Consider the following 16,547-nt stretch of genomic DNA (forward strand, 5'->3'; position numbering starts at 1 on the left):
GGGCCAGGCAGGAGTCTACCTCTATGGAAAGATTACCACTAGGCTTTGGCTTTGGATCCCTTTTATTGAGGCTATGGGATACACCAATTACCCTTAAGCAGCTTTGGGAAACACCCATAGCCATTAGGCAGATAATAAGCAGATTATCATATCAGTAAGGATTTACATGATTACAAGATGGGGAAGTTGCCTCAGTTACCATTGTCTCAATTAGATAGGGAGTGGTTGGCTCTGACCTTTCAGAGCTTCAAGGTGGACCAGCCTCTTTCTGTTAGTGAGACAATAATTGGTTTCTGGCAGGGAACCATTATTTACCCTCATGAATTTGTGTTAAAGAAGCAATATGAAGTGAAATATAAATTAAGTAACTATGACATATAAATATCGAGTTACTTAATATATGTGTACATAATATACATGTACACAAATATATATATACACATACACAAATATATATATATATAACATTTGAAGTATTCAATGATTATATACAATAAGTAAATTATTATTTTAAATTACCTTACTTACTAAAAGACACACTACACTGACTTACTCTAAGTTAATTACCAGAGATATGTAATGATTATTTTTGGTAATAAATATATATAGAAGTAGTTTTAACTATAGTTTCATATCATAGCATTCAATGAATACATAAAATACAAATATTTATGACTTGATATTTGGGATTCCTCCATTTTGAATAAAATGTTTAATGGTTTATTTTTATAATTTTTCTGTTGTGTTTGAAAATGAGTACATGCAAGAGAAGTTTTCTGACTCATATATAGAAGTATTTCTTTTCAAACTAAACTGTGGCAGTATGGCTAATCATTATTTCAATAAATAATATGCCAGGCTGGATACAATAATCATGGTTTATATTTTTCCTTTTTAGCATTGGCTCCTGCAACATCAAAGAATGTTCCCAGGCTATTTAAAAAAATGGATAACATGATTATAGGCCACTGATTTGGTGAAGACAAGATTAGTGAGATTTTTATGTGTCTCCTGTTTTCCAAATCAGCATTTCTTTGTCTTCCCATCTAACCATGAGACCTACCTGGGCATGAATTAAAAGATATATATTACTAAAAATGAAAACACCTGAACCTGAGGATGGCCCAAACCACCAGGAAGGCTGGTGGTGCTCCTGTATGTAAGACACTGGGAGAGGTACAGTGCTCTGGCATGCTCATCTGCTCTCTGCTCACTGTCGCACCTGCCCATTCCATATGCATCCAGATCTCTCAGCTTTATTTTTAAATAAGAGTTAATAATGATCACCTTTATTAAATTTTTGAAAAAATCAATTTAAAAAGACATACAGGAAAACATAGAGATGGGAAATATTGGTCCACCCTGTGACAAACACAGCTGGATGCCTAACTAATATTCTTCTCCCTTACTCATCTAGCCCTAATTTTATTTAGTGCAGCTGTATCAATTAGCTTGTGATGCATTATAACCCATCCTGAAACTTAGTGGCTTAAAACAACCACCATTCATCATTCTGACACTGCAATATGGGCTTGGTTCAGCTGGTGATTCTTTAGGCCTTGGCATAATATTGGAGCAATGTGTCCAGGTTAAAAACAAACAAACAGAAATAAACAACCAAAAAGGAAAAAAAAAAAATCACTATATATTTCCCAGCCTTTCTTACACTGAAATGGTGTGGGGGGTCGGATAACAGTTCTGCTCAAGAGAAATAAGTAGAAGTCAAATGGTAGGGCTTCTGACAAAACTACTTTATGTTGGATAGATATGGCAGGCTTATATATTTTGCCTTGAATCTTCACTTTTTTCTGGCAGGAATGTGGAAGCAACGACAGAAGAGGAGCAGCCAGGCTGAAACAGAGGCAAAAATGCTGAGATGGAAGCTACATTTTCAGATGGCTGCATAGAAAGGATAAAAGAAACAAAGCCCGTTTCTTGTTCACTTTTTATATGAGAAAAAGGAAATTTTCTACTTGTTTAATTCGCTCTAGGTTGTTTATGTCACTCAGTGCTAAATGTACATCTCCATTGATCAAAAAAAAGGCACGTCGTGGTGTGAAAATCTCAACAAATTTACAGTGGTGTGGACCATACAGGAGAGAGAAACAAAAAAGCATGTTTCTGGGTGTGTTCCCTGAGTCACCTTGGATGGCAGAGAGAAGGGCAAGCATTAAATCGGACAGGATACAAGGCTGTGAGAGACAAGTCCATCGGGTTCAGCTTAGAGTGAGAATGATGGTTGCCTATTTTGGAGAACAACTTAACAACATTGGAGAGATACCTTTTAGAAAATTACCCAATTTAAGAATATTTGGTGCCATGGAGACAAAGATTAATATGTACACAAATAGAAATAAAAATCGGAAAGCCCGGAGATTAAGAATTTCCCTTGGATTATAGGAACTGCTTTTGTCTACAGTAGTCCCCCCTTATTCATGGGGGATATGTTCTAACACCCCCAGTAGGATACCTGAAACCAAGAGCAGTACTGAATTCTATGTATACTATGTGTTTTCCTTTACAGGGTGGAGTAAAGAAAAGGTTTAGAGTTGTTCATATGGAAAATGAAACAATAATAAGGAAATAATAATATAAGAATAAATTGTGTTTCACCTACTCACAACTGTAAACCTGGTGTTGCCTCATGCTGTATATGCATATCTATGATAAAGCTTAATCCATAAATTAGGCACAGGAATAGATTAACAATAATAATAAAAATAGAACAATTATAGCAATATAATGTGATAAAAGCTATGTGAATGTGATACTAACCATTCTTCTTGTGATGATGTAAAATGGTAAAATGCCAAACCTGTCCCAGAAACTGAGTTTCCATCCCTTTCTGGCAGTACATAACTTAGTGTCACTTGTTTTGGTAACTCCCATGCTAAAGTCTTCATCTAGGCTCAGTGCTTCCCGGTGTATCACTTTGCCATCAATCAGAACATGTGTTCTGCTCATGTCTTTCACTTAACAAATGTAATGCCTTTTCCATCTTAACTAAGTGTTTATCACACATGGTGGCTGAAACTTTTGCAGTTTGAAGTGTGACAGTGAGACTATCACCCATTTCTTTTTTCTTCAACAAATAGAGATTTGGTCTTTCTGTAGATTTAAGGCACCTCTCAGCACATGATAATTTTTTTTCTTTTTTTTTAAGTCCAGAACTTTCACATTTTTACTTAAAGGGAGTACTTTACAGCTTCTCTTCAGCATATTTGATTTGCCGGCCCTACTCTTGAGCTTTGGGGCTATTACTAGGTAAAATAAGAGTGACTTGAGCACAAGCACTGTGATACCAGGACAGTCAATCTGATAACCAAGAGGGCTATTAAGTGACAAGTGAACAGAAAGCACATGAAATGTGAATGTGCCAAAGCATGATTTATATCTTGGGCTGGATGGAGTGGGACTCACAAGATTTCATCATGATACTCAGAACATAATTTAAAACTTATAAATTATTTATTGCTGGAATTTTTCTTGTAATATTATTAGACCCTGGTTGATCTCAGATAACTCCAAACCATGGAAGGCAAAGGGTGTGGGGGCAGACTATTCTACTATCCTTGTGGTTAAACCAATAATATTGGAGCTCTAACTGCATTGATGTGTTAAGCTCTTTGAAAAGTCATTAATTCATTCAGCAAATATTAATCAAGCTTCTTAATAATTGATTGATAATGATTCTTTTAAAATTTAAAGCTTCTTAGTTCACATCATATGAAAGGGCTGTCAGATACGGTGACTTTGAAGGAGACTGACTATAACTACCTTTTTCCACTTCTCTTCTACCTTCTCTTATTTTTCTTTCCTTCCATTCTCTTTCCTTTCTTTCAGGAAAATAAATTGGGGAGAAGAATCTCATTCACTTTTTTTTTGCTTTCTTTAGGTTTGACATTCTGAGAGCACAGAACAAATAATAGTATTGTTATTTAGCAGGAAATCTTAAATGGCAGATAGACATGGCATTAAATAACACTGAAATACATGATGAGATGTTTTTTCTATTTTCCATTTTCTTTTTTTTTTTTCTTTTTTTTACTTTTTTGCAGTTAAATTAAAAAATATTCAGTAAAATATATAAAAGGGCTGTAAAAATAATTCAAAACATAGTCCCATACCTCTCCCTTCCTTACCTCTTCAATTATCCACCCCAAAGATGAACACTCTTACCTCCTTTCACTGTTTTTCAATGATACTTACCTTCATACTTTAAAAGACAATGCTTATAGTTTTATTTGATTACTCAGATTTATCTTTTGACACTATTTGTAATTAATGAAAATTCTATGTGACTTTAAAATGTGTTTTCCAATTCTCTGATACTCTTTCTTTTCTTGTCTTAATACTCTTCCTCTTGAGTGGCAGCTGGAATGTGGAGCTTGCTTCTGACAATGGAATAAAATAGAAGTGAGAAGTGACAGTGTTTGACTTTGGAGATCAGATCATTAAAATTCATTTTCAATTCCATCATGGTTCTCTCTTTCTCTCTCATCACTTTCACTAAGAAAAGGTAGCTGCCCTATTGTGAGAAGGAGCCCACATGGTGAGGAGGAACTGAGTCACCCAATCAACATCCATTGAGGAATTGCCTGGCAGTTGCCATGTGAGTGAGCTTGGAAGCCATCCTCCAACCCCAGCCAAGTCTTCAGATGATTACAGACCCAGCCAATATCTGCACTCTAATTTCATGAAAACTCTTAAGCCAGAGCCATCCAGCTAAGCTACTTCCTAGTTCCTTTTTTAAAATATATTTTATTAATTTCAGAAAGGAAAGGGGAGGGAGAGAGAGAGAGAAACATCAATGATAGAGAGAATCAATGATCGGCTGCTTCCTGCACTCCCCAAACTGGGATGGAGCTTGCAAGCAGGGCATAATCCCTGACAGGAATCAAACCCTGACCTCTTGGATCATAGGTCGATGCTCAATCACTGAGCCATGCCAGCTGGGCTACTTCTACTTCCTAATTATTGATCCACAGGAAGTGTGAGGAGAATAAGTGTTTACTGTTTAAAGTTTTGGGGTAATGCAGTAATAGATACCTAATAAAGTACTTTAAAACCATTTTCCCCACACTCCTAATATTGCAACCTGACATTTATAATTAATCAATAACATCTGTTTATTTCATTATACCTAATAAATGTCAGTCACAAAGCCAACTATTGTATTATAATTACATGTCCTTACTTTTACAAGTTTTCATTTTTCCTGGAATTAATAATTGGCTTTATTCTACCAGATATAGTTACCTATGTATCTATTCTCATTACTCTTCCAAATTTTTTTTTTTATCAATCTATCATATAACTCTAAAAGTTTTCTTCACCATAAGTGGCATATCATACCAGATCATATAACAATTACTTATTTTTCTCCTTTGTAGACAGGTCATCATGGGACTTGTCCTTCCTTATTCTGGGCTTCCATACATTATTCTACATGACCTTATCTTCTTGGATCTTATGTCTCTTGTCTTTGTGCCATTTTCTCTTTTACAAGAGAACATTATGCAATAACTTCCTAAGTATGGATACAAGGGTGAAAATTATATGGATTTAAATGTATAATAATATTTAATTTGTCTAAAACTTTAAATTAGGAGAGGATATTCCATGTAAATGTTTTTATAGTTAAAAACTCATTTCTTCCAGATTTTTTTCCTATTTTTTTAGATTTTTCTCAGGCAGAAGACATTTCCAATGCACATAGGAGTGAATAGATAACATACATTGAATACATTATAATTAATAATTTTTCCATTTCAGAAGAAATGTGAATCTGAGCAGATTTTAATTAGTCATAACTTTTGTTATTCTCACTTCCATATGTCCACAGTATTTCTTTATACATTGATTTCAGCATTAGTTAACCTGCCAGTCTCCATTAAAATGTGAGCTCATTACTAACCTTCAGTTGATGCTATTTCATCATGTTTAATGCATAAGTGAAATTAATAGCTTGGGGATAATTATTGCTACATTTATTTCTGATTAAGATGTCTGAATTAGAGATTGTGTTGGTGAAGATGGAGGAAAGTTTCACTCTTTTTCTCTCCCATCCTCTCTAAAAATCAATTTTAAAATCTTAAAAAAAAAAAAAAAAAAAAAGAGGAAAAAAAAAAAAGAGGGAAGATGTGGTAACGAAGGAAACAGTAGCAAATTAAAACAATTGGCTAAACATTGTGGTCAAAATGACAAAAGCTAAGTATTTTAAAGTGTGGGGCAGAAATAGCAGAATGTATGGACTTCACACTGTTGGGGCATGGCACCAGGTATTAGACTATGGGGTGGGGAGAAGGTGGTGTCAGACCAGATCTGGATGCAGTAACCTTGGTACTTGAGTTCTTGGCTAGGAAGTCACTCAGAACCAAGACTCAAACCACAAGAGAATATTTGTTTATGAAATCACAGAAGTAGAAGCAGTACTTCATAGAAGACATGGGCTTAGGAAACACGTTTAAGGGGAAATTAAAGGCCCTTGAGGCTTAGAAGTGGGGAAGGTAAAGGAGACTTGCCTGGAGGAAGGGGAGGGAACAGTCCCCGGGGTGCTCCTGGGAGTGTGTGCTGGGTCCTGTCCTAAGGTTTTATGGTGGAAATGTTAGGAGAGGTCCCAGGTGGGGCCACACAACAGTGCCTGTTCACTTGAAATTCAATTATACACACATTCACTTAATCTCGTCCTGGATTTATTTTATTAGTACTATTATTTTCCACAAGAAAATAAGATTTAATTCTACAAATTTACAAGCCAAGACAAAATAGAAATGAAATGTGGAGAACAAGGCCATTAGTTCGACTCTAGGCCATGTTACCACATCCTGTCATCAGGGAAGGAACGGGTCTGACCCACAGGCCATCTCCGCTCCTGCCCCTGATCCCGCTGTTTCTGGGGTCCACTCTGAACCTCAGAACTTGAGGGTGAAGCCAGGGCCTGAGGCCAAGGCCCCCTGGTTGGTGGTGGAGAGGTGGAAGCTGGTCTCCAGGTCATCGTCACCCAGCTGTCTGTACCCGAGGCCTCCCTTGGGGGGTCTCGGGCTGGTGCCACGCTTCCCCCTTTGCTGTTGGCTCTTGGCGGGCCATGTGGGGAACATCGAGGGGTCGATGGGGAGAGGGGTCTCTCGGAAATACTCGTGCTTGAGACCGTCCTCTGAGCTGATCCTCCGCCCAGGAAAGTAGGTCAGGAACTTGTTCATGAGGTCGAAGCCCTGGTCGGAGAGCAGCGCCCCGAAGCGCTTGCGCAGGTTGTTGTAGGGGTGCTTAGTGAAGCTCATCTTCTTCACGGCAGGCAGCTCGTTGTAGCCGGGCCAGATCTTCTCACTGGGCGTCCCCAGGTCCTTAAACACTTTGTTGATCTGATCAATCTCCGAATTTCCAGGGAACAGTGGCTTCTGCATCAGCAGCTCCCCGAAGATGCAGCCCACAGACCACATGTCCACGGCTGTGGAGTACTTCTTGGCCCCCAGCAGCAGCTCTGGGGCGCGGTACCACAAGGTCACGACGACGGGGGTGTAGGCCTTCAGAGGGGACCCATACTCCCGTGCCATCCCAAAGTCCGCCACCTTGAGGATGCCGGCGTGGCTCAGCAGCAGGTTGGAGGTCTTGAGGTCCCGGTGCAGGATCCAGTTGTCGTGCAGGTGCTTCACACCGCACAGCAGCTGGATCATCAGTGTCTTCACCTCCCCTGGCAGGAAAGGCTGCTTCATGGTCTCCATCAGGCTCTTGAGGTCATGCTCCACGTAGTTCATCACAATGTAAATCTTGTCCATGCTGTTGCCCACGACGATCTCCTTGACCGTCAGGATGTTGGGGTGCTGCACCTTGAGAATGGTGTTGATCTCCCTCAGCGATGTGATTGGAAAGCCCTCCTTCTCCGTCAACATTTTCAGCCGCTTCAGAGCCACAATCTCATCTGTCTTCTTGTCCTTGGCTCTGTACACCACTCCATAGGCTCCCTCCTCAATCCTGTTCAGGCACTGGAACTCGTCCACACTGCGACAGCCCTGCAGGGCGGGCAGGTACTTGGGCAGCTTCTGCTTGGGCTCAAAGGGTGACAGGGCTGGGGAGTCTGGAGCGAATTCACCTTCCATCAGGGCGGTGCTGTGGGGGGTGCCCTCCTCCACCCCTTCCTCCCCTTCTTTTCTGTCCCCGGATTCTGGGTCAAATCGTGACTCTGGAACAGCGAGGATGTGGTTCTCAGCCTCTCGCTCTTCACCTTCACACATTTCTTCCTCCCTCACCTCCTCAAAGCGGGGAATCCGTCGCCTCTTTATTCCTGATGATTCCCTGGAGATCTCAGCGTCGTCGCCAGACACTTCCTTTAGCTCCCGTTTCCTGCTCCTGTGACTGCTAGACTTGTTATGTCTAGACCTTCGGCCTTCCCCTGCAGCCTCAAACAGTCTGTCCACAAACTGGAGAGTGGAATCATCCAGAAAAGGTTTCAGGTGGTCAGCTGCTTTCTTCTTGTCCATGCCCTTCGCCACACAGTGCAATGCCGCTGCGACCACTCTGGGCTCTGAGGAACCCAGGACCCTCTTCACTCTCTTCTCTACCCGTGGTTTTAGCTTATCCAGCTCCCTCTGAGACAGTGCCATGCTTCGGGAAAAGGAGGTCAGCTCGAACAGAGCTCTATTCTGCACTTCACCAACTGCAGCCCCTCAGATTGAGCCCGAACGTTACCGATCAGAGTTTTTTAAGCGCTTTACCTCTGCCTAATCCTCTTGCTCCTTCCGGCGCTTCGTTTCCTGGAAAAATCTCCAAGAGTCCTTTTCATCATCCACTGGACGGAAGCCAACCTCCCCAACGCTGCTGCTGGTCTGGAGCCTGAACAGAAACTGCACCCCTGGTAGGCCTGGAGCATCTTTATAGCCTGCTGACAGCGTGGTATGATGACGTCAGGGAGGACGGAATCCGAGAGTAGGGCCCTTGTGCGTCACTTCCGGCTTGAGTGGAGCCTGTTGGGCCTGGTCGCTGGCTGGCTGGCGCCGCCCTGGTGGCTCTTCGTCTGCAGTGCGGACCAGAGCCCGCTACCCACGGCCTGGTGCTTAAGCTCCTTACACTGAGCAAAGCCGCAGGGAGCCTGCAGGAGGCAGCCAGTGGTTCACTCCCACAATGTTTCTCTCCCTTCTGCTCTTCAAAAGTCAATTTAAAAATTTCCTTCTTCCTCCCCACCAGGACAACTTCCAATGAGCAACACTAATTCAGCCCTCCCAGGCCGCCATTTTCATGAATGATGCCATTGCGAAGGCAAGGAAAGCAGCTGATCTACAAGCCCACATCCAAGCCTAGCTGTCACTGAAGCCAGGGCTCATTGTCAATGCCCTTATGGTGGGCCTGGCCAATCTTCCCTCCCTTCCGCTCTTCAAAAATCAATTTTAAAATAGTCAAATCTAGCTGGTTTGACTCAGTGGATAGAGAATCGGCCTGTGAACCAAAGGGTCCCAGGTTCAATTTCAGTCAAGGGAACATACGGGGGTTGCTGGCTCAAACCTCAGTGTAGGGTGTGCAGGAGGCAGCCCATCATTGATGCTTCTATCTCTCCTTCTTTTCTTCCTCTCCTGAGACATGCCCTAATTATTTGAACAAGCCAGCCCAATTATTTGCAACTCAGTATCTTTATCTCTAAAATGATGGATTATTATAGATGACTTGGAAAATAAGGAACTTCTTCAAATCTAATGTGGTGCACATAATGTTTCCGTATTTTCGGGCGTGTAAGACGACTTTTGAAACGAATAAAAGCCTGCTCAGATTGGCCAGTCAGAGAGGGGGTCTATTTAAAACAAGAACTGGTGTTGCCTCGGAAGTGGGGGATAGTCTTATACAGCGAATATAGGCCTAAACCTATGTTTTAACTGTCGTCTTATACGCCGGAAAATACGGTAAGTCCCAACTTTCCTTTCTTTGACCTTAAAGATTATCGTTATAAAAATATATTGGGGATGAGTGCTCAGGCTTTCTAGTTTTCTGCCCCTGAATCTTAATTCTTACACTTTCAGCAAATTATATATTTTCCTCATTTATAAAGCATTTTGGCTTCCTCATTTATACAATAATTGTTTGCTACCATGGTATAAAACATTAGTTATTGTGGAAATAAAGTAGTGAAGAGTATGAAGTGTCATGTCAATGTAAGAAACTGCTATTATAACTATTAGTTATCTCTCTTCTACACTCCTTTACTTAAGAACTCAGAACCACTGAGCCCTAATTAAAGTATTGCTATATAAACTGAATTGTGTCCCATCAAAGTTCATATGTCGATGCCCTACTTCCCTGGTGACTGTGTGGAAGATAGGGCTTTTGAGTTGATTGAGGCTAAATGATGTCAGAAGAGTGGAATCCTGATCCATAGAACTTGTGATCTTATAAGAGAGGAAGAGACACCAGAAATGTATTTTCTCTGCTATGTGAGGACACAAGCAAGGAATGCCACTGATTGCCAGCACCGATCAGAAGCTGGGAGAGAGGGGTTGGCCAGATCTCCCTCAGAACTTCCAAGAAAATCCCACCAATTCTGTTAATACCTTGGTTTTGAACTTCTAGTCCTCAGAAGTTTGAGATAATTAATTCTTATTGGTTGAAGGCAGTGGTTGGCAAACACAATAGTCAACAGTACAGCAATTGAAATTTCTTCTGAGAGCCAAATTTTTTAAACTTAAACTATATAGGTAGGCACATTGTTACTAACTTAATTAGGGTATTCCTAAGCTGGCCTTTGCTAAAAACTCAAGGGGCCAAAGAGCTGCATGTGGCTCAGGAGCCACAACTTGTCGACCACTGATTTAAGGCATTCAGGTTGTTATAGCAAAACTGAAGGCCTGGTGCATGAAAATTCATGCACGTGGGGGGTCCCGCAGCCCAGCCTATACCCTCTCACAACTGGGACCCCTTGGGTAAGGTCCCTAGGCCTGGCCCGAGATCAGGGGCTATTGAGGACTTGCCTTCCCCTGGGTGCAGGCAGCTAGTCCCACCCCCACCACTGCCACTGCTTGCCATCTGTGTAGCACTGTCTCTCCTGCCACCTGTGGCCTCCTTCTGCAAGAGACAGTCATGGAGTGAGATGGCTTGGCTGGCCTGGGCCTCCCTCTGTGGGGCAATAGCCAGCCAGCACACATCTGACACAGAGTTGCTGCTGGTGGCCTGGGACTCCCTCTTTCTTTGCTGGGAGGTGGGCCAGCCCTGTGAGGGGCTAACTGTCTACCTGATCGCCCCTGACCACTGGCCTGCCTACCTACCTAATCACCCCTAAGCACTCTACCTGCCTGCCTGATTGCCCCTAACTACTTGCTTGGGGGCAGAACCAGCCCAGGGAGGGGCCGTGGTGGTTCTGGTCTCTGTTCATTCTTTATCCTTATGCTTATGGTGGCTGGCCTTTTATTATATAGGATTATACCTGATCTGCTTATATATTATTCAGTTTTATCCTTATTCATGTATAAATGTGTGTGTTTTGTACCTTATTTGCAGTAATTGTATATTTTTCAACTTCTTGACCCATTACTGACTACCAGCCAAAATAATTACTTTTGTTTATTTGTTTTGCTGTGTTGTATTCTGTTTTCATCCAAGACTAGGCCTGGCACCAAATTTAAAATCACAGCCCAAATTCCACATCCCTCCAAGAACTAGGATGCTGCTTCTGTCCCACCACTTCTTTTCTTTCTCTGCCACATAACATTTCCAGCACTGACTACCTATCAACTTACTATTGAGATCTTCACAAAACTCCTCTGAACTTTTGAAGTTCAAGGCTGATCCTCCATTACCTTAGCTAACTTCTGAAGGGTCACACAAGCCTTAGGAGATTAGTAGGTTCAAGCAGCAAAGAAAGATTAAAACCTGCCTGATAGCATTTTCTTAAAGCTGCCCAGAGCCAGAAATCTACAGTGTGTCAGGCATTTTGTAAAGGAAATTGATGGCATTGTTTTATAGGGATTTCTAAGAGAAACCTGAAAAATCTGTAGACCCACATAACACCAAGGAGGTATTACCACTCGAGGAATGATTGCAGGGGAAAACAATAATTTTTCCTCTTTATATAAAGGAAGAAAGAAACTTTTATATAGATTGTCTTGCCTTATAAAAGGAAAACAAGCCTTAAGTTTATTTGAGTATTTACTGCAGAGATAAATGGGTTGTAGACAGGGTAGAATAATCTTAAGAAGAAAATCAGTAAAATGACTAATTAACCTAAAGGAAATATTACAAAATTTTTAAATGACTCCAAATTAGAAAATTTACTTGAAAATAAAAATAAAATTATTATATATGTAATATATAATATATATGTGTATATATGTGTATATATGTATATATATATTCTATTTTTAAATTTCTATTTAAAAGAAATTTTGGGAAAATTTTTAACTGTATCCTAGATCAAATGATAAAGAAAAGATAACTTAGTTAAAGAGTAGAAATAGAAAACATATAATTGGATGGCAACAGTTGAATTAACACATACTTAGAATTGGGAAGGAAAGGTTGAAGAGGAGCCATGGAAGGTAAGGAGAGCCTTTTGTTTTTGTTTTTGTTTGTGTGTGTGTGTGTGTGTGTGTGTGTGTGTGCAGCATTGTGGAACAAACCTTGATTCTTTACTCTGGGATCGAAGCTAAAAGGTAACCGCTGATCTGGAATGTCCAGTCCTGTGAGAAAAGGAGCTCCATGGTGGATCCATGAGACAGCACTTAGATCTTATACTTGGTACTAGTGAGCATTACCTGATTGCTCGTACATCAATATAGGACGGAAAAACACTCTCTCTGGAAGAAGCAGCAAATAATTGGTAACAAAATCTTCCATGAGGAGAAGGGAGAAGTAAGGGCTACTTAAAACTTCAAGAGGAGGAAAAAGGGGAACATCTATCAATATAATACTTTCAACAATAAAGATAAATTTAAAAACAGAATTTCAGATTACTTATAAGTGTAACTAATTAAAACACAGAGAGCCCTGGCCAGGTGATTAATTGGTTCGAATGTCTTCCCTTTCACCAAAAGGTCGCAGATTCCATTCCCAGTCAGTGTATATACTAACATCATGGGTTCAATACCCGGTCTGGGAGGCAACTGATTGATGTTTCTCTCTCACATCTCTCTCTCTCTCTCTCTCTCTCTCTCTCTCTCTCTCTCTCTCTTACACACACACACACACACACACACACACACTCACACACATTCAATAAACATATCCTCTGTGAGAGTAAAAAAAAAAAAAAATATATATATATATATATATATATATATATATATATATATATACACACACATACACAAAAAATCACAACAGATATACCATAAAAATCTAAACTTAATTTTAAATAGTAGTGCCTTGGAAAGTAATTCAGTAATTCAGTAAAGAACATTAGACTAGGCTCTATAGTTTCTTGAAATACAAATAAACTGAAGTTCTTGAGACTACTAATGAGGGAAGTAATGTAATACAGACAGGAAAGGAAATTTTGAAAAAGACTGACTCAGAACATACATTTTATTTGATTATTCCCATGACAAACCAGTTGTGAAGTTTTGCAACATTTACCAGTATTTCCATGATTTCTTTCTTGAAATCACTGCAGACCAGATTCATCTTTTCTCAGCTCCTTTCCTTCATTACCTGAATAATTTCTTTCTTGACTTTAAGCCTCTTATTCTTCAAAATAGCAGTCCCTCTGTCTCTAGAAGCTTTTATTCTAAGCATAAGAACATAGGTTGTGTCATGTCACTCTGCTTTTCAAAAAAATTTGAATGAGATCCTTCGTGTATAAAATAAAGTCTGAAATCTTTAGCATGGCAATCAAGGTCTTCAAAGGCTACCTTCAAAACACATTAGCAAGTCTCATTCTCTATTGAAATCCTTTTATTCATATAAAAAACATTCTATTCACATATTATTTGCTCTCTTAATAGTGTGGGTATTAGTTGGATACATCACCTTAGATAAAGGTGTTTATAATCACGAAGTTGATAAAGAATCTAGAAATTTGGGGTTTTAGAAAAAAATTATTTTAGAGGCAATTTATAGAATGTATCCCAAATAGTCTTATTCTTAAAAAAAAAAAAAAAAAATTTGATTGGCTTATGGCTATGAAAAGTCTGGGTGTATCTGGCTGTAGGAAGGGCATGGTCTAGGGATTCCTGCTGCCAGAAACCGACCATTGTCTCACTAGTAGAAAAGATGTAAAAGGCTGGTCCACCTTGAAGCTTTGAAAGGTCAGAGCCAACCACTCCCTATCTAATTGAGACAATGGTAACTGAGGCAACTTCCCCATCTTGTAATCATGTAAATCCTTACTGATATGATAATCCTCTTATTACTTGCCTAAGGGCTATGGGTGTCTCCCAAACCTGCTTAAGGGTAATGGGTGTATCCCATAGTCTCAATAAAAGGGATAGCCAGGCCAGAGCCAGGCCCCCCATATCGCCAAATTAAATGTCTTCTAGTCTCTCTTCAATTTTCGTGCAGCCTTTCTCCAGAACCCAAACCCTGAACCCTGAACTGGAACCTGAACCACGCGGGACGTGAAAGGGGCTCCCATACCTGTGATGTCCTCAGTTTCCATCTCTCCATCACTCAGTACAGCCCCAGGACAACTCCCTGCAGGTATTTATTCCCAGTATCTCTGGGGTTACATTTCACCAAATTTGCTGGGCAACACCAGTAGTAAGTAGGCTTCTTTTTTCCTAATTGTTACAATAGATGCCCTTAAATTAATTTATATTGGTCTGGCAATTTCATTCCTACACCCAGGGGGTGGAATACACTGCTTAGCCACACTGAGGACAATGGATCTCATGTAGATCCAAACATGTAGGATTCAAATTGGGACAAGGATAGTTAGCCCAGCATTGACTCATCTCAGGAAGAGGAATAAATGCAAGGCACACTTGGACAATAGTCATCTACTGCACAATACATCAAAAATTGTTGGGGAAAAAAACACATTCTACTTAGTGCAGAAAAGAAGCTGTCTAAAGGAGCATTCAGAAAAGCTGTCTTAGAAGATTTTCTCATAAGAAAAAGGGGATAGATTTGGTCTTCGTAGCTCTGGGAGTTGTGCAAAGGGTTAATGAATGGAAGTAACAGAATGGAAGTAAAAGAGGAAAGTTTTTCTTTTTTTTTTTTAAATGGTATAAGGGAAGTTCCCGCCCGGAGAGTGGTGAGGCAACAGCCACAGTTGATATGTAAGATTCCCACAAGAGTAACACTTCAGAGACAGCACCTCAGCCTGGTTCAACAGTTCAAGGAGCTCATATTTCTCATATTGCTCAACAGGTATCGTATTTATCTGAAAGTGAAGAATCTCAGGACTCATCTGATAGCATTGGCTCCTCACAGAAAGCCCACAGGATCCTAGCAAGGCGTCCATCTTACAGGAAATTTTTGAAAGATCTATCTTCTGAAGATACACAGGGCAGAAAAGAAGACAGAGAAAATCCTGGAGTTTCTGCTGTCACTCCTATGTCTGTTCCAACTTCCATCTATCAGACTAGCACCGGACAGTACATTGCCATTGCCCCCAATGGAGCCTTACAGCTGGCCAGTCCAGGCACAGATGGAGGTCAGGGGCTTCAGACACTAACCATGACAAATTTAGGCAGTACTCAGCAAGGTACAACAATTCTCCAGTATGCACAGACCTCTGATGGACAGCAGATACTTTTGCCCAGCAACCAAGTGGTTGTACAAACTGCCTCAGGAGATATGCAGACATACCAGATTCCTATCACACCTTCAGCATCTTCGCTGCCACAGACTGTGGTGATGACATCTCCTGTGTGTCTTACATCTCCGACAACTAAGACAGATGACCCCCAGTTGAAAAGAGAAATAGGGTTAATGAAAAACAGAGAAGCTGCTCGAGAATGCCGCAGAAAGAAGAAAGAATATGTGAAATGCCTGGAAAATCGAGTTGCAGTCCTGGAAAATCAAAATAAAGCTCTACTAGAAGAATTAAACACTTTGAAGGTTCTCTATTCCCATAAAAGTGTTTGATATTTAAGAAAATATTTTGTGGACTTACCTAAAAATTAAATGGATTTTTTCTTTTTAGTGGAGTTTTATAAATTAAAAGGTCAGAAATGAAGCTTTTATTTAGGCTTTTGCAACTGAAAGATAAATGTCTTATGCAAGAGAACTGGTGACAGAGGATAAAGTGGAAAATGGCCTCAAGGAAGATACTGGCACAATGGAAACTCTGTAAAAAGCATACTAAAAAAGCAGGAAGTGAAGCTTCACCAATCTGAATTTTCTAAATAACAGTAGTTGTCAATAATCCAAAAATGGCAGATAAAATGAAATTTGGTAAATTTTCAAAATTAAATCTATTTACCCTATAGTTATGAATTTCATAGTGTTTCCTAAATTTTACTTTTTTCAATTGTATGCATGTGTGTATTTTATTCCTGCCAATAAATTCTAAATTACCAAAAGAAAAACTATACATAACCAAATATAAATAATTATATGTTCTGATTACTTACACTTGTTCTATTTTCAAGTATTTTAAATGGGTTTTAAGTTTGTTCCTTGGACTTGAC

At 40.1% G+C, this 16,547-nt stretch overlaps 2 protein-coding genes across 2 annotated transcripts; one reads left to right on the forward strand and one right to left on the reverse strand.

Annotated features, from left to right (window-relative positions):
* Nucleotides 1-6,900: 6,900 nt before the first annotated feature.
* On the reverse strand, nucleotides 6,901-8,246 carry LOC311624494 (cyclin-dependent kinase 11B-like). Its single transcript, XM_084887785.1, has one exon. The coding sequence runs from the start codon at nucleotides 8,229-8,231 to the stop codon at nucleotides 6,915-6,917; it is 1,317 nt and encodes a 438-aa protein (XP_084743911.1). The 5' UTR covers nucleotides 8,232-8,246; the 3' UTR covers nucleotides 6,901-6,914.
* A 7,100-nt stretch (nucleotides 8,247-15,346) lies between these two features.
* Nucleotides 15,347-16,002, forward strand: LOC311624495 (cyclic AMP-dependent transcription factor ATF-1-like; the record flags this gene model as incomplete). The annotated part of the gene is made up of 1 exon (XM_084887786.1): nucleotides 15,347-16,002. The coding sequence occupies exon 1, from the start codon at nucleotides 15,469-15,471 to the stop codon at nucleotides 16,000-16,002; it is 534 nt and encodes a 177-aa protein (XP_084743912.1). The 5' UTR covers nucleotides 15,347-15,468.
* Between the last annotated feature and the right edge of the window lie 545 nt (nucleotides 16,003-16,547).

Source organism: Pipistrellus hanaki, assembly GCF_964339955.1.
Source record: "Pipistrellus hanaki genome assembly, chromosome: 6".
NCBI lineage: Eukaryota > Metazoa > Chordata > Mammalia > Chiroptera > Vespertilionidae > Pipistrellus > Pipistrellus hanaki.

Excerpts from the sequence above, each read along its gene's own strand:
- LOC311624494 (XM_084887785.1), bottom strand. The coding sequence starts at position 8,231 with ATGTGTGAAGGTGAAGAGCGAGAGGCTGAGAACCACATCCTCGCTGTT.